The sequence below is a fragment of the Dendrobium catenatum genome, unplaced genomic scaffold, assembly GCF_001605985.2.
Source record: "Dendrobium catenatum unplaced genomic scaffold, ASM160598v2 fragScaff_scaffold_1026, whole genome shotgun sequence".
NCBI lineage: Eukaryota > Viridiplantae > Streptophyta > Magnoliopsida > Asparagales > Orchidaceae > Dendrobium > Dendrobium catenatum.
In genome coordinates, this window is record NW_021319488.1 from 16,212 (window position 1) to 35,156 (window position 18,945).

The window sequence follows — 18,945 nt, forward strand, 5'->3', positions numbered from 1 at the left end:
AAATTATCTATTTTGATTTTATATTAATTCAAATAATTTTAAATATAATATATTTCTTTTATTTTATTTGACATTCCATTGTGGATGATTATTATTTTTTTAGTCAAACAAAACTAAACAGCATGTGATTATTAATTGTTTTGACGAAAGTTAAAAAAAAAAACGGTCAGTTTAATGGATGGGCCAATATCCCGTGTAACCCATTCCATCCTCGGTGTGGACACTGAGATTGCAGCAACTACCCACGTTCTTGTGGAGAAGATTTATGTACTGGAGCACCGCTTTAGCCTTGTTTTTATCGGATGCAGCTGTCGAATCGAAAGAGAAATGTCTCAAAACTGAGATCATAAATTGCTGAAGTGATGATGCAAACCATTTTTTGACCGTTCAATCGTTTTTAGACGTGTAAGGAACTCCATTTCTTCCTTATGAAACTCGCTCTCACTCGCGCAGGAGAAGTTTAGATTACGGCTGGTAAGATCTAAATTGCAAAGATGGCGGTAGACTCTCTCCTCCTTCGTCCTCTGTCCCCGCAACTCCGCCTATTATCCCCCACTGCCTCGTCGAGAGGTGCGTCTACGGAGCTCTGTGAGCTCAGGAATGCAGCTATTTCGTCCTTCTTTTCCATTATAGGGAGGATGTAGAAAATTGCCAGTAATGTGTTATTCCGTGCAGTGATCGATTGGAAAAGTTGAAACCTGGGCGTGATATTGTTATAGAAAAAATTGAACTTAACTTAATCCGCGATTCTTTGCTAGGGTTTTTGTTGTTTCAGCTTTATTGTTGCATTAGCAGTATCAGATAATAGCAAGCATTCTTAGTTCCGACTAAGAAATTCCATTTCCTTGCTGTTGCTTTTTAAAAGATGGTTTCAATGAAACAAAGTAGTTATTGAAGTTATGGCTTATAATTCACCTTCCTCTTATCTTTACAAATTTTCTTTTGATAAATACACGACATGCAGTTTCCACCTTTCCTCTATTGTGTGGGAATTCGACTACACCATTCAGAAAGCTATTTAGTCAGATTAAAGCATGCTTAGACTTAATTACTCTGTTAGTTTGTTTTTGATGCTTAAGTTCCATAATTGATCTTCCACCGTGTCTTGCTTTATTTCTTTGAAAAATATCCTTGATCACTTGTATTAAAAACTTTAATGTCATTAAGATTATGTTGATTTTTTTTGCCATAGTGATGGAATGCTGTGGTGCCTGAACGGTTTCTTGAATGCTTTTCCTATAGCTGTCAATTCAGCTTGATGTTAAAAAATTTCTTTTGTTTGGCTCTAATGATTTTCTGGAGTTCAGCTTCTTCATTAAGTAAATGAGTGGGCCCTGAACAAGATTTATAAGCTCATTTATTAGTTGGCAGGATTTGGGTTAAAATTGGGGAGCACTGTCTTGTAAATCCCTTGCAGTGGGTGTGTGTGTTATAAGGAATCTGAATAAATAATATTTGTAGCTATAGACAAGAGAGAATAATGACAAGAAATTAAATTGCAAAAATCAAAAGATTGACAATGATTGATTCATAGTGGTTTATCACTAACCGACCGATGTCCACTCTTTGGAATCTTCTCCTCAAATGTTTCATTAATCCACTCTTTTGCAAAACACAGACAAGAAACCTCTTTACAAGAGTACTCTACAATGAGTGGAGAAACGAAAGCTTCCTCTTCTAGTCGAGAAAAAACCCTCTCCTAGCACATGTCGTTGGTTCATGATGAATTAATGGAAGACTTTGTGATTCTAGTTTCAAATTTACTTAGCTCATGAAGTTTTCAAAGGAAATTTACAAGTGGAAACCTATAGCTTTGAGAGAGAGGAATGATTTTGAGTGTAGGAAGCATGCAAATGAGCTTAAGACTGCTTGTTATGATTTATAATGGTTCTTATGGGTATTTATAAATGCTAATAAGATAATTCATGCCATAAAATTTGTCCTAGCCATTGTTAATTTCTAGCTTGTTGTCAATATTGATGTTACATTTCAGTTATTTAATAAAATTTTTATCTTGGGTGTTTGTTCTTATGATCATGGATCATATATGAGATACGTTCAAATTCTTTCTAAAATTCAACAGATTTAGCATGTTCAAAGTGTTTTCTAGGTACAACAACAACAAACAACAACAACAGATTTAGCATGTTTTCTAGGTAGTGTAAAGTGTTTTCTACCATGCTTTCTGTGTGTTCACTGTGAAGATTTAGCATGTGAAATTTTAAATTCAGTTTTGCTTTTAAAAGGATTGTTCTCTTTCATGTTTCAACCTTATGTCGATTCTTTTCATTAATGGAATCCAACTCTACTTTAGCATTTGTGAAACACTTTTCTAAGGTACAGTATTCTTTCTATAAGCTAGCATATTTCCTTTAAAATTCATAAAACTATCGTTCAGTTTCTTACATTGCTTTCTAATTCTTCTCAATTATCTATCCGATGCTTTCTTCTTCAAATTCTTATATTACCATCATGCATAAATTTATTTCTTCATTTTTTGATTCGCTTGAGGATAATTCCAAATCTAAATTTACCTAAAAAAAGCTTTTTAATTCTTCTTTCCTTCTAGCCTTCATTGATGTTTGGACACTACCATTGAGTGGGTCTTGGTTTTAAACATTGAGTAAAAACATATTATCCTTATATTTATCATTATTTGAATTATTCTTACCTTTTTCTTTTGACATCTTCTTGATTGCTTTGTTAACTTTAGGAACAAATTGAATTTCCTTGTTATCAGGGCAACTTCATCATCACCCTTTTTGTCATTTAGCTTTCTTTAGAATTTCTTGCTTTGAGCGCATGGCTTTGAGCACAATGGCTTTCATCTTCTTCTTTGTTGAGCCATCGCCATTCTTTTGTCTTAGATTTTTGCTTATAAGTGATAAGAGTATCTAAAAAAAATTAATTGATCAAGTTGATAAGTCATTGGCCTCCATAATGGTTGTAACCTTTGCCTTCATGATGCTGGTAACCTCGGCATCCAGTTCTTAAGGAATATTCTATGCAATAAGGTAGAAGCATATGCCTCAAGTATTAGGGTTACATTGATTTAAAAAAGAAAAAAAATAATATTAAATATATAATTTAAACCCATTTTAATTATTTAATTACGTCAAAGCTCCTTTTAACTTGAGTTTCTCCTTCTAAAGCCCTTGGTTACTTATTAACTATACCCAATATTTGCTATTCTTGCTAGTAATAAAAGATCTTTTTTTTTCTTAAACTTAAAGTTTTTTTCTTTCTTTCTTTCTTTAGGGTTCCTTTTTTTTTGGAACATTTGCATTTTGTAATATCTTTTGTAATTTATAATTTTTATTTTGTGGTTTTCTAAAATTATTAGAGTTAATGAGCAAATGCTCAATGTGAAATGGAAAAGACCTGGCATGAAAACATAGTGTGCAAGTGCAAATTAGAGGGAGTGAGAAGACATTTATCTATTTGAAATTAACTCCTGTGATAAAGTTGTCAAAGGTAAAAAAACATCTTTCTAGTTCTCATAAGAATATTGCATTGTATATCAAAATGCTCAAGGAGATGAAAGAGGAGATTCATGCTTAAATGAACAAGGAGACCATGTTGAAGCATTTGATACGACGATTTGATGACAAAGTGGATAGCAGTTCTTATTATGGTAGTGGGCCTAGTAGCAAATATTTCTCATCCTCCTCGCCACAAATGTCAAATAAAGGTGCAAGAGAACCTATGAACCAATTTATAATGAAGGTTGAGGATGACAAGGATGATGGTGCGAGGGTAGCCCATTTAATGTCTCCTCAAAATGCAAGCGAGACTCATCTGGAAACTTGAAGATTCTTTTACAAAAATACAATTTCACTTAATTTGGCAACTGCCTCATCTTATGTTAGCATGATTCATTATATAGGTTACTATGGTTGATGCCTTAAACATTTGTCCATGTTTGAGCTTATGACTTGAATATTGAAGGAGGAACTGAATAATATCAAAGTAATTAGGGAGATGAATAAAACTTGGACACTACTTGGAGTTATAATCATTTATGATAGTTAGTCTGATATTAAAATAGGACCTTGATCAATATTCTAAGTAATTATTCATTTGATATGATTTTTGATGATTGTCGAAGCATTAGATTAGGTGAATGATTTAGAGTATATTTTGGACTTATGATATAGTCATAGATGAGATTAGAGAGTATTTAGTGGTTCAAGTTATTACTGACAATACTAGTACTTACAGGTGGCAGGAAATACGATGATGGAGAAGAGAAAACATATGGATTGGACTCATGTGTGATAAATTGCATAGATTTAATTTGAAAAACTTGGAAAGTTTCTTTGGCACAAGAACACCATGACCAAAGCAAAGAAGATTAGCAAGTGCATCTATAGTTATTGTTAACTGTTAATTTTGATGAGGAAAATTTCTTTGTAATAACTCTTACGACCTATAGCTATCAGATTGCTACAACATGCTTGAGTTTACAAAACATCTTGGAAGTAAGCTAACCTTTGGAGGTTATGTTCACCTCCACACAATGGTTAAATTGTGTTTAGGCTAATAAACCTATAGGCAAAGATAGTTCATCTACAATCATAGTTGGGTAACATTGGCTTTGATAAAGTTCTCTAAAAAAGAACTCTTAATACCTATAACTACTAGGTTTGTTATGATATATTTGAATTTACAAAGCTTTTTGGAAGCAAGCCAATCTTCTGAGGTTGTTTTCACCTCCACACCACACAATGGCTAAATTGTGTTTGGACTAAGAAAGCACAGGCAAACAAGTCATGAAAATTATTTTGAGTGGCAGGTTTTGATTACGTGTGACTTTTGCTATAATAACAAGTAAACCTTGGTTCATATTTTAAGAATGATTGACGTGGAGAAAAAGTATGCTATGAGTTTCATTTATATTGCCATGGATGAGGGAAAGGAGCCGATAACACAAAACATAGGAGGAGAGGAGTCCAAGTACAAGAAAATTTAGGAATTAATTGATGAGAAGTAGGTGTTTTAACTTCATCATCATTTGCATGTCACATGATATTATATTATTTCTTAATATCAATATGTGGAAAACAATTTAATTAATCCATAGATCAAATTTAGTTTGTAACACTCTATGGACTTATTGATCATTGATGTGGAGGCAAATCTCAACTTGTTGCATTCAAAATTAAAGATGGTTTATTTGAATTACAACAAGCCGAAGATACAATAATAAAACTTTCTCCATGCAATTTTAATATATATTGTCCAAGTTCCACCAAATTTATATACTGTGTTAATTGTGTTTTTAAAAGCAGTTGAATGGTGGATTTAATTTGGTGACGACGCTCTAGAATTACAATGAGTTGTTAGAAAACTACTAGATCTTATATGCTTGTCATCAAGTTATGAACAAAATTGGATTACATATAACCAATTTAATGCCAAAAGGAGAAATTATTTGAAAGCCATAAGGATGAACTTTTTAGTTTACATTATGTAGAACAAGATATTAAAATTTGAACATTTGATTAAGGCCACTTTCGAGGAAGATAAAAATTCATTAGTTTGCAATGATGTGTCGTCAGATGATGAATAACTTGTGGAAGAAGACAATAAACTTATACCATACAAATTATAAGAGGAAGATCTTAATACTGAAGAAAGAAGCCAGGCTAATAAGTTCAACATAAGCTAACAAGTAATTAACATAAATAGTTACTATAAAATTTAATATAACTATTACTTCAAAAAATGGTTACTTCATTCATGCCAAATTTTTTTCTATAAAAAATATTTAATATTCGATTATGGTTCAATCATGGAATGAATTTTTATTGCATATGATCTCAACTTTGATCGAATCTTATTTGAATGTTATTCGAATTAAATTTGGTTGCAACGAACTTTAAAAAAGTAGTCCTTGATCTAGACTGAGGGCATTTGGTCTGAAAGGAACTTTTATGCATATTTACTCAAGAAACGATATATATATATATATATATATATATATATATATATGCGCCTTAAGTTCTATGAAGCTTAAAATATGTGATTATCATGATATTTTTTATGCATTTGATGTTCATTTTCTTGTTTTATTGTTTGTGTTAAGCTTGTAATTGGATTGATAGTAAAGCGTTGTGCTTGAACATGATTTTTTGACCTTATTGAACTTTAGTTTTGTTTGTGTTTGGTTCGATTGTTGATGAACTGAACTAAACAAGAGCTAAACTCACTCATGTTTGACTTATTTGCTATCTTAGCTTTGTGGTTGATCTTTTTTGTCAATTAACTGTGGAATTACATCTTTATTTGTGTAATGATTTCATACAACAGGTATATATTTTTATGTATGCAAATGATACTTATCTTTGTTTAATTGACAGGTTTCTGTTCACAGCTTCAATATCATAAAAAATGTAATACTATAGATAAATCCTGGAAGGAAACGGTTGCAGGTTGCCATACAAATAAACATATGGGGTTGAGAATTGAAAGATTTACCCGTTCTAATGGTTGGAGACATCTAAATGCCACGTCAGAGCACTCTTTAGAACCAGAACCTGAAGCATATACTTTTATGAAATTATGGAATATACTACTGTCATCCTTGAATGTTTTCTACCGATTTTCACGTCCCCACACTGTCATAGGCACAGTTAAGTCAACCCGCGATACTTTAGTATCTTATTGGCTTTAGGCATGCATCAGCACGGAAAACTTATTCTGCAATGTGAGTGGTCTTGATTATTTTATTTTTTCACTAAAATAAAAATGTTCATGTTAATGCAGGCATTGAGCATCGTCTCAGTTTCTGTCCTGTCCATTGAGAAATTTGCCGACTTTTCTCAACCTTTTTTTACTGGGCTTTTACAGGTAGAAATATTAATATTTTTTGTGATTAATACATTGTTTGACTTATTGAAATTAAATAATCTACAGGCATTGATTTCTGCGCTATTCATGAACATTTATATTGTTGGACTAAATCAGTTATTTGACATAGAAATAGATAAGGTATCCCCCTGAACGCTCCTTTATCTTTTTCTTTTCCTCGTTTCACCTGTGTGGGTTTGTGCATGCTTGTTTAAAACACTAATTAGATGCAATCCGATAAGGTATACAATTTTTTTAACAGGAAATCCTAATTTTTCATGTGTCACCATATAGTTAACAATTGGCAGTTGGGTGATCTAGAATGGTGCTTGATAATGATCTTCTTTGTGTTTGATATAAATTCTGACACACTGATTAGTGAAATCTGATACCTCATTTTTCCTTAGGTTAACAAGCCAACTCTCCCACTCGCTTCTGGGGAGTACTCTTTCAGAACTGGCGCTGCAATTGTTTCTGTTTTTGCTATTATGGTAACTTAGATAATTGAAAATGCTAGCCTTTTCTGAAATCTTATTCTAACGCGTATCATTTTTATATAGTAGCATTTTCCTTGGTTTCATATAACTTCATGTGCATTTTATCAGTGTTTGAATGAAGTATGGGATGATGCATTTTATTTTTTAACCTTTATTTCCCCCTTCAAAAAGATCACAGTAATACCGATTATCATGTTTTCACTTTCTTACCTCATCTATGTTAATGTGATTATAACTGAAAGCTTGTTTCTTATCTTGTCTTCCTGGCTATGGCATATTCTAATTAACAAGACTAGAAAAGAGTTATGTTAAAAGTAAATGGTACAAGCCCTAAAAGTTTAAAAAATGGTTATGCAATTTCGAAAATATTTCACGAATGCTTTCTTGATTGTGAAAGAATTTTTTGGCTTTAGGGGTGCAACCGGAGAAAATATCTAATGAAGCATGTCTGTTATGATTTAGTCTCCTCTGTGTGCCGAAATGCCGTGCTTTGATGCTCATGATGCCAATAGATATTAGATTTGTTTGTTATGGCTTTGCAAACCACTTTTAAATGGCCTTTTTTGTAGACGTGTAAATAAAGCTTTATTCAAAGCAAGGTCTCTTCTCTTAATAGTTAATCTTGTTCTGAGAAGTTAAAATTACAAGTTTAATGATGAGTATCCTAATCCTTTTTTATGAATTTGTTGACTAAAATATCTATGTTTTTAACAAGTTTTTGTGGAAATGATTTAAAAGTACTATTTGAGCTTGGCCTATACTTTTTGGCATTAGTAAAGTGTTGTTTTGTCGGCCTTCCGATAATTCTGTTTGGAGATTATATGTATTATGATTAGCCTATGTTAAGAAAGATAGAGGCAGACCAAAAAGTCTTGATTATAAAATATTAAAAATAATAATTTTTATTATATTTAAATGAGACTTTGACTCTTAATAGGACATAATGGAGAATAAGGATTCATGTAGTCGAACGCACAGAGTGGGATAAATGCTTGTTGTTGTTATAGTTTTAGCATAGTGTTGTCCATTGATGCTTCTTGTGCATCCTTTTATCAATATATACAATTTTTATGATTCCTAAACTATATTTTAAGTTATGCAATAGCATATTTTGAATGTTTTATGTATTGCTTGCTTCATTGCATTCAATATTGTTTTCTTCAGTGTTCGAATTATTGCAACTTTATTTATTTTTAATATTAGTATGTTGTAATTTGGGAGTTTCTTGTGATTTTTATGTAGAAGTTTAATGGGCCAAATATCTTCCCCTTTTATTTTCTTGCCTTATTGTAATTTATTCCTCATTTTCTACAAACTCACCAATTTTACCTTTTTTTTTTATTCGACAAAATTGTATCAGTTGTCGTAGAAATGCTTACATAATTAGTGGTTACCAAAAAATTGCCTGTAAAAAAATCAAAGCAATAAAATACATTGGACCAAGATAATTTGAAAGTTGAGCTTGTAATATCTATCCAAGGAGAGAGAAGGAGGCCCACATTCAAACACCTGCAAAGTTAAGAATTCCAAAGTCATCAGAATATTTATTGCATCCATCTTGAAATCTTAGTAAATTCGAAAGAATGCAATAAAATTCCGAAAAGCATAAGTTGAAATATTTTATCTACTAAATCAGACAAACTTTTGATGTAGCCTTGAGAATGAAAAAAGATTGAATAATCAACAACATCTACAGCTGAATAATCATGAGTAGCATAGGGGAACACAATTATAACGTTGCATGGAAAAATGAGAGTAGGAGTAACTGAGGTATCCTCAAAAAGCTGACATATAGCTCTCCTAAACAAGGTAGAAGTATCAAGTATGCTTGACAACAATATTTAATGATACTAGAGATGGAGAATAGGGGTGATACTAAAATCCAACAAACCAACAATAGTTAGGAAAGGCACCATCACAAAAGAGGAATCTTGAATGGTTTCCAACTCATGAGAATATTCTTGGGGAAAGGCTGATGGAAGATCTTTAACAAGTTGACAGGTTTAATTTGACTATTAATATATACTACACCTCCTAGTATGTCTATATCATGATCAATGTAGCTATCTTGGATAATAGGGCCCTTTGAGAAGGAATTTCTTAATTTTGTGCGAGCCTTGAGGCAATAAGCGTAATTATGCCTGAATATTTTGCAAGATTGACAATATGATGGCAAACCCTCAAATTTTACTTTTTTGCTAATAACCATGTGAAGAAGTTTCAATCCATATCTCCCTATCCAAAAGAGTAGAAGTGCTTATTTCAACAAGAACATAATTTATAGATAGATGGGGGGGGGCCTTGTGTTAGCAACATTCACTTATATTGGTTTGCCAATGATTGAATCCAAGGAGTATAATTTATATTGAATGATATTTTGGACCCAAATATGAAGGGAAACAACCCGTACTGGGGTAAAAGGAGGCTATTTAGAAGTTTCAAACTGTGGAATCACTTTAAAATATGTATCAGGAGACCATTCTTATAGTATGAACAACGGAAGAAAATTCTTGAAAAGTTTGCTTTTAAAGATAGCATGATAAGCACGAAATTACAATCAAAAAGTACAATGGAAAAATTAGTTATCTAACTTAAATCAAACATGAAGATATAAATAATCTTCGAACTTAGGTGACAATGAAAATTTACTCAACCGAAGTGTAAGAAATGGTACAGTTAAAAAAAAATTAAAAAAAAAAAAGATATGGTACAGTTAAATCAACAATCTCATCCTAAAAAAAATGAGAGCAGGTGTGCTTTATAGAATTCAAGTCATGGTAAAAGAATGAGAGGAAATTGTCAGAAAGATTCAGCTACAAAGAAGCCTTATGCCTGATAACATTATCAAAAGAATGAGTTGGAGTAATAGGTTTGGAAGGCTGAGCATCAACATCCCAATTAAAGCTGATAAAGTAGTTGATGGACCATCGATATCTGCAATACCATCAATAAACGACTAATAGAGAGGTAATGGTGAAGATGAAGCATGAGATATGGTCATAAGGATGGAGCCACAATGCACTGACAAAGGGACGAAGAGCTAAGGGAAGCCCTAGGAAACGAAATGGAAGTTGAAGTATAAAAAGTGGGTTGAGATGGGTCGCCATTGAAGACATCAATGAGAAAGGAGATGGATTGCTATAAGAATTCAAAAGCAGAAATGTGGACCAATGGTCCTATGGGGTGTCTAGAATTTGTGCCATTGAGGGAGAGAAAGTCAAGAGAGAAAATCAAGTGTGATGATCATATTGGAGAAGCGACATATTGGCATGAATGAAGACTCGACTATAAAAAGGCTGAGAGTGAAAGGGGCAATGGGCAACAACGGGTAGGCCTTTGCATGGATAGGCGGGAGTCCGCATAGGGTGTTGCAGGCAATGATGCAGGTAACAATGAACGAGAATGACAAATGGGACAAAGTTCGTGAGGGAGTGATACTTTTGTTATAGATAACTCAGTCTCTTTGATTGTCATTTTTTTCCCTTTTATTTTAGGGAAACATGTAGTTGGGGTCTTGATATTAGCATTGTATTGAGTTTAATGCTAAAAAAAATAAAATACCTATTGCATGTAGGATCTATGTAAAGATTAATATGATTTTTAAGTATTTTATTGCTGCTTTGTGAGCATTTGGGTCTCTCTCCATCATGAGGTCGTGGCCATCACCACTTTAAAATCCTATAAATACCAAGCGGTTCTTATCAGCCACCACGGCTTCACATTCTTCTCCCTTCCCAACCCCTATTCGTCTCCCCCCTCCCTTAAACTTCTATAAGGACGAAATAGTAGTTGGACACCCACCATCTCCACTTCTCTTCCCTTCACCGAACCTCTTAAGTCTTATATCTGTCCCAACCTATGATAAGATGTGAGGCATGCTTCCTTCGCCTTACTCTATGTCTCTTTCTTGCATTTCCTCTTAAATCTTTTTTTTTCTCTTTATCAAGGTGCATTTTTAAAATCTAGTTTATTATTTTAATATTGTCATATTTGCTTGTAATTTTTTTTATTTACTTATTTTTAAACATATAATGGGAACTATTTATTGTTGAGTTGCTTAGAGGGCTCTAATTGGTTGAGTTTGCTTGCTACAACAATGAAAGACTTTTTCCTTGTTTCTATTTGTGCTCGTCAAATGTTTTCATTGATGTATCCCAGGCAAAAGATTGTCTTCTTTTGATTTTGATCTCTTCCTTTTACCTTTCTAGCCTCTAAAGTGTAAAATCTATAAATGCTTGAACTATGGCAAGTTTGATTGACTAGAGGCACGCTATGATTTTTATCTATTCCTTTTCCTTGTACTTTTATTGCCATATAATTGAACTATGGCATGTTTGTAAAATCTGTATTTTTGAATTTAATTTTTAGAAGACAAATTTATACATTTTAGAGCTAAACTCCATTTTATATCCTTCTCGTGCTTAATATACCAAGTCACATACTCCCCCGCTCACCTTCTCTGTCTTAGAAAGGGTGTTTAGGTAAAAGAACAATATTGGTCCTTTTTGGGATCTTGAAGAAATTTCCCAGTAACTTCCCAGTAACTAATTTCAAAGACCAAATAATATTTAATTGGAAAAACGAAGACTGATTAGAAAAATAGAAGCACTACGTTGCCGAAGGGCAAAAAAGTATTAAACATATTTAATCCGAATTTGTTGCATCTAATACTGTGTATGACGATTTTAATGAAGCTAAATGTTTTTTATACATGAGCATTACTTAATGTTCTTTTTATTTGACTAAAAGCATTTAAGGTTCGAAGTTCAATGCTATAAGAAGACGTTATTTTTATGCATGCTTTTTTATAGGATGTGAATGAAATCGCCTAATTCATTTTAGTGTACGGATATTTGATCGAAGATATAATTATTTTAGTTGTCCTTTCGCTAAGGTCACCTGTATTGAATTGAACAATAGTTTCTCTTTTACTTTGTTTCTTTTAGGTCATTGAAACTTTTCTTTAATAACTTTGATCATCTACTATGTATTGCTTACTATGACAATTGCGAAGGCTAGATCAAATACCCGATTGTGAACATGCTTTCTGGAACATTCATCATACAAACTCATGCCTATGCTATAGAGGGTTGCAATGATATTTTATTAACTATATGTCAGAATATGTTACATTGAAAGGACTGCAAGTTATGCTCATATTTGGTTTTTATGTTTCAGAGTTTTGGCATTGGATGGGTTGTTGGATCTTGGCCATTACTTTGGGCCCTTTTCGTCAGTTTCATTCTTGGAACAGCATATTCTATCAATGTAAGTTCATATTCTTTTGCACAAGTAATTTGTGGACATGACATTGGTTAACTTATTTAAACGTCTCAATGTTCTTTTATTGTATTTATATACTCTTGTCATTTATCAAGCTGAATTGTGAGATGGGATTTTGACACAGATCCTGCGTGGTTTGTTCTAACATTTTGGAAATAGCCCAAAATATTTTCTGGCTATGCTAACCATCAGGTTAAGCTGAATCTTAGCCAACCTGTTCTGTTATATTAAAATAAGATTATATGGGTATGAGATGACGAACATTAAACAATTTGGTGAAAATACAAGAGAGCCAATAAGAAATGCCATGAAATATCCCGTTTTATCTTTAGCGTCAGGGAAATGTGTTAGGTGTATGTATGTGTGACTCCCTCAGTTCAAATCATGAGCATGTTGGGTGCACCCTTTTATATTCTTTTTCTTTTTTGGTCAATTAATATGGAGCTTGGAATGATGGAGACATTATTTTTTCCTTATAAATAACTGAAGCCTTTTGTTAATCACATGCTAGGCTATTGCCAAAATTTAAATACATGTGTTTATTGAGAAATTATTCTGTTGTTTTGTTTGAGATGACTGATCACAATCCCAATTAATTGTAGAATGTCTTATTCCTTTTTGCCCAGGAAATTTTTTCTAAACCATGATATTTCATTTCATTAAAACATCATATTAGGTTTTCGCCAGTATAAGTAATTAGGATAAGAACCTTTTAATACACATCACTTGTCATGCTAGTCTCATGCTCATGGCATGCCTAGCATGACAAGTAGAGAACATAAGTTTAAAAGAAAATTCTTCTTCTTTAGTGTGCCAAGAAAACACCATTAGTTTAATCGACACCATAAAACATTGCAGGTCTCACCACCATCTTATGGAATTTTTCCTTAAGTTTGAGGGTGACTTTTCTATCGCACAATAAGCCCGATGCATTCCTCCACTTCAACCATCCAACTTGAATTATGCTCTATCAATTTCACCATCACTCTGAACAAGTGAACAATAGATCCAGATATCTAAAACGTGTACTCCTATTAATGACTTGATCGCCCAAAGTCACAATCCCCTCACTAGGTCTATTGCTACTAAAATTGCACTACATATATTCAGTTTTAGATCTACTCAAGCGAAAACCTTTAGATTCTAAAGTTGACCTCCATAATTCAAGTTTACCTTCAACTCCCTCTCTAGTCTTATCAACAACAAAAAGCATACACCAAGGTACATCCTCTTGCAAATGTCTAGTGAGAACATCCATGACTAAAGCAAAAAGATATGGACTTAAGGCTGATCCTTTATGTAATCCAATCGAAATAGGAAAATACTTGGTCAAATCACCTTGTGTTTGAACATAAGTAATAACTCCTGCATACATATCTTTAATGATTTGAATGTAAGCATTATTAACTCCTTTCTTTTCAAGAACTCTCCATAGCACTTCTCGTGAAACTTTATCATATGCTTTCTCTAAATCAATAAATATCATATATAGATCCTCCTTATTCTGTCTATATTTCTCCAACAAACCTCTCAATAAATGTATGACTTTCATAGTTGACCTACCTGGCATGAATCCAAATTGATTTTGAGAAACATAAGTATCATGCCGCAACCTACGCTTCATAACTCGCTCGCATAGTTTTAAAGTATGACACATCAACTTAATTCCTCTATAATTCGCACACTCTTGTGCATCACCTTTATTCTTAAAAATAGGAATTAACACACTCATTCTCCACTGATCTGACATATTTTTAGTCTTCAAAACAGTATTAAAAAGTTTAATAAGCCAAGAAATTCCTTCATCTCCTAAGCATTTCCACATCTCTAATGGAATATCATAAGGTCCAACAGCTTTTTCACACTTTATTTTCTTTAAAGCCTCTCTAACTCTCGGTTTTATTTATACGCCGATAAAAATAAAAAATTTTATTTTCATTTAGGATGATAAAGTCACTAAAATCAATCGTATTTTCACATTATTCATTAAAAAATTTAGCAAAATACCTCATCCACCTTTGTTAAATATCATCTTCTAAGAAAAATACTTTTTGATCTTCATCCTTAATACACTTCACTTGAACTAAATCCTTACTACTCTTATCTATTTGTTTGACTAACTTATACATATATCTTTCTTTCTTCTTAGTATCTAATCTATTATATAAATCATTAAAAGCTAAGCTCTTTGCATCACGAATAGCTTTCTTAGATTCCTTACGAGCCTCTTTATAGCTTTTCCAATTATCAGAATTTTTATATCTAATACAATTTTTATAACAAATCTTCTTATTTTTTATCTTTTCTTGCACAATTGGATTCCATCACGAACTATTTTTATTATGAACTTTTTCCTTCGAAACTTCAAGCACATCTTTTGCAATATTCTTATTATCACAGGTCACGTTTTCCCCCATAATATTGACATCCTCATGCACAAAAAATCTTATATCTAAAATCATACTCCCAAAAATACTTTTGTTAATATTCTTTAAATGCCCCTATATAATCCTAGAAAATCGTTTTACTTTAATTTTTATTTTTTGCTCCTTTATCTTAAAGTCTAAAACTAATAATCGATGTTGAGTACATAAATTTTCACTTGGAATAACTTTACAATATTTGCAATCTAAACGATATAATTTTTTTATAAGAAAATATTCAATCTGCATTTTATTATATCCATTTTTATAAGTGATAAGATGCTTATCTATTTTCTTAAATAAGGTATTAGCTATTAAGAAATCATAAGATAAAGAAAAATCTAATATAGTATTACCACCTTCATTTGTCGTTCCAAACCCATGGCCACCATAGATGCTTTTAAAATCATCTACCTCTCTACCAATATGTCAATTTAAATATTCTCCAATAAAAAATATTTCTTCAAGAGGTATATTTTATATTAATTATGCTAAGTTATTCCAAAATTTAATATTTGAACTCATATCCAAGCCTACTTGAGAAGCATAAGTACTTATAATATTAACAATCTTTAAAGCTATAATTCATCTCAAATTCTGTTAGTTTCTATAACATTATCTTTGAAACTCTTATCTATAATCACACCAACATCATTTCTAGTACGACTCCTACTTGAATATCATAGTTTATATCCTAAACTATTAATCTCCTTAGCTTTCTCTCCAACCCATTTAGTTTCTTGAATGCACATAATATTTATCTTCCTATAAATCATAATATCTATTAATTTTATTAATTTTTCTGTAAGGGAGCCTATATTCCAAGTTTTTATCCTAATTTTAGTTTCATGGACTAGCTTCTTTGCCCACATCCGTCCTTGATGTGGGAACCCTTGCCTATTTAATACTGAACCCGGGCGTCAGTGCAGCGGCTCTTGCACACTTGTCATTGTATTCAGGCCATACAGTGCGTCGCTTTCAGGGGACGCCCTAGTATTAACACACTTTTTTAAAGGATTCATGTCATGATTATTCGACAAGGTTTAAGCTGGCTGTCGACTACCTAATGCAACCCTCCACTTTTCTCATCCAGGACTTGGGATATGGCAACGGCAATGTTAAAATTTAATTTATTATATAAATAAGAATTAAATTACATACATGCATATTTCCTTGCACACCTTATTTTGATATATTTAAAATTTGTACATATTATTTATTTCAATAAAAAAAATATTCTTTGATTAAGCTATATGAAATTCGAATTTATGCCTCCTCATAGTGACGAAGTCTTGTTAACAGTACGGGCCAAATTGTAAGATTTTTTTTGCATAATTATAATGTTATTACTTCGATTAACATTGTTCTTGGAAGTAATGAACCGTATGAGAGACAAGCTCACTTACCACCTTTTTTGAAGTTAATTTTCATGATTCTTCCAACTATTCCATGCAAAATATGCTTTTTAAATTTGAGAAGTTAATTCCTTCCACTGTCAACTACTTATGATGGTACATACCGTCCAGAAAAGGCGTATTTGCCAGCTGTACTAAACTAGTTTTGATGCCGAATAAAAAATGGGGCAGAATAAATTCCTAGTGTTATGGAAATAATATTTCCTGTTGAAATGTATAGAACTTTTGTCTACTTTCATGCATGCAATGTAAAAAACAGAGAATAAAATATATCTATGCATAACGGTACTTGATCCTCGTATTTTGCAGCTACCATTTTTTAGATGGAAAAGATTTGCTGTACTTGCTGCCATGTGCATCCTTGCTGTCCGTGCCGTGATTGTTCAACTAGCATTTTTTCTTCACATTCAGGTTATTATCCACCATTCTAATATTTTAAATTCTGTTAAATGCATTCCAAATGGTTCATTTTCCAACTATGCACTGATGCATCTGAGTATCTTTTTGTATATTTCAGCTGGCAAAATTTCAAGCACCTTCTCCCTCCTAATTCATGCTTGATGTTACTGTTTCTAAATTTTGACAGACCTTTGTATTTAGAAGACCAGCTAGCTTCTCGAAGCCATTGATTTTTGCAACTGCATTTATGACCTTCTTTTCAATTGTTATCGCATTATTCAAGGTAATTATCTCAAGGTTTTGATTTTATATTCTATGCTATAATGGGTTTTATTAATCTTTTCATTATTGTCTTGTTTATCATCTTCATTCTTTGTTTCATCCCTAATTTTTTGGCCTGGCTTTCTGTATCATCCTACATTATTTTCTGTTTGTTGTTACATGACATTTCTAGCTATATTCTCCCCAATTATTTTCTTGCGCAATTTCTAGCCTTGTTACTTGTTATCTTTGCTGTTATATTTTTTTCCTTCCTAATTCTTCCACATTCATTCCATCTGCTCAACTTATTGACACATCTTCTACTCTTTGTTGCATGCCTTAATCACTTAAGACCACTAACTTAGCTTCAATAGGTTATACATGACTTTCTAATATAACAACACAAATTGAAACTCTATACACACTCAAATTAAACTCTTCTACAAGTTCTCCAAAGCCCTTCTTGTACGAGTTCTTGCAACTATCTTTGGGCTATATCCTCTGCAACTATGAGTCCTGACAGCTGCAACTACTGGCTACGAACACCTGCAAACAAACAAGTGGAAAGTCAGTACATCATAAATGAATTAAATGAATGCCAAAAAAAAATCTAAGCAACTGCAGTAGAACAGAGTACTGAAAAGCAAGAAAAGCTGAGTAAAAAAAAAAACCCAGTAGTGTAACAGTGCTGAAAAGACAGGTAAAGAAGTGAACTACCGTGGTAGGAAAAAGCTTACAAGCATAGAACAACTAAAAAAAAAATAACCACAGTTATCTAGTATCAAACAACTATTATCTACTCAAACAATCAAATTCAAACCTTTGGGCAGCCTTGTTTATAAGGACTTGGTTGTAAGACCCGCTATCCGGCAACTTTCGTAGGAAAGTCGTAAGCCCGACTTTATGGGGAAATTTTAGGTAAAAAAAATTACCTAACTTCTAACCTCCAATTAAAACCCCGGCCACTTCTATGTGGGCTCCGAAAATTCGGCCTCGGCCTCCACTCGCTTTTCTTATTCGGCAAGGGAGTTTTAACGAACTAAGTTCCGAGGTAAATTTTGGAAGGCAAATGGGTTTGTAGATAAGACACTACCCAGAGATTTCGCCCTCATGTTGCGAGGACTTTATGATCTGAGTTCTGGTTTCCTATAGGCGCAAGCCCCTATAGTTAATTACCCCTCCCGATAACGAGAGAGAACTTTCGATTAAGGCTAGTCATCAATCAGATACGTATAGAATACGTATTATCTAGCATATAGTAGCAGCAATGAATTTTGATTCGTGAATTTGGATATTTGGATATTTGAAAAGATTTAATATTTAAAATAGAAATTTCACCATCTTGCACTTAAAGCGGATGGTGGGGGAATGGATGATGGGCCCGATCAAGATCCCATGGTTCCGTCATCCCGGGCCATCGTGGTCCCTGGTCTACTTAGTCAGAGGAGGTAGTCGACCCAACCTGACAGAAGGATCCTTGTCAGCAGCCATGGGTTGCTTCGTCCAAGGATACCTTGTAGACCTGGGTTGGATGTTTGTCTAAGGGGACAAATTTGAATCCACCTTAGCTGACAGAGGGCTTTGTGCCCTATCGATCATATCCTATTGATTCATATCTCAAGAATTTGATGCCAATAAGGAGCGTATTGGCTCTGGCCATAACCGATATATTGTGGTGCCATTTGGCGGCAAAACCACTCGGTTCAGAGGGCCCCGGGTCATAACCGTTTACCTGCAGTGCCATTTGGCGGCGAAACTGCCGGTTAGAGGACACGTACCACGTCCTTACTAGCAAGAGATTATTTGAGAATGGAT

At 33.1% G+C, this 18,945-nt stretch overlaps 1 protein-coding gene across 3 annotated transcripts in view; it reads left to right on the plus strand.

Moving 5' to 3' along the window:
* The first annotated feature begins 200 nt into the window (after positions 1-200).
* The window catches only part of LOC110092574 (probable homogentisate phytyltransferase 1, chloroplastic), a 38,797-nt gene continuing 20,052 nt past the window's right edge, over positions 201-18,945 (plus strand). For 2 of the 3 annotated variants that reach the window (XM_028698003.1, XM_020817184.2), the window contains exons 1-8: positions 203-570; positions 6,363-6,634; positions 6,769-6,852; positions 6,919-6,993; positions 7,260-7,343; positions 12,528-12,617; positions 16,780-16,881; positions 17,057-17,152. In XM_028698003.1, the coding sequence (XP_028553836.1) occupies positions 495-570; positions 6,363-6,634; positions 6,769-6,852; positions 6,919-6,993; positions 7,260-7,343; positions 12,528-12,617; positions 16,780-16,881; positions 17,057-17,152 (879 nt within the window). In that variant the 5' untranslated portion in view covers positions 203-494. Of the gene's footprint in view, positions 571-6,362; positions 6,635-6,768; positions 6,853-6,918; positions 6,994-7,259; positions 7,344-12,527; positions 12,618-16,779; positions 16,882-17,056; positions 17,153-18,945 lie in introns of all 3 variants that reach the window. The other variant, XM_020817185.2, reaches the window with a different exon arrangement.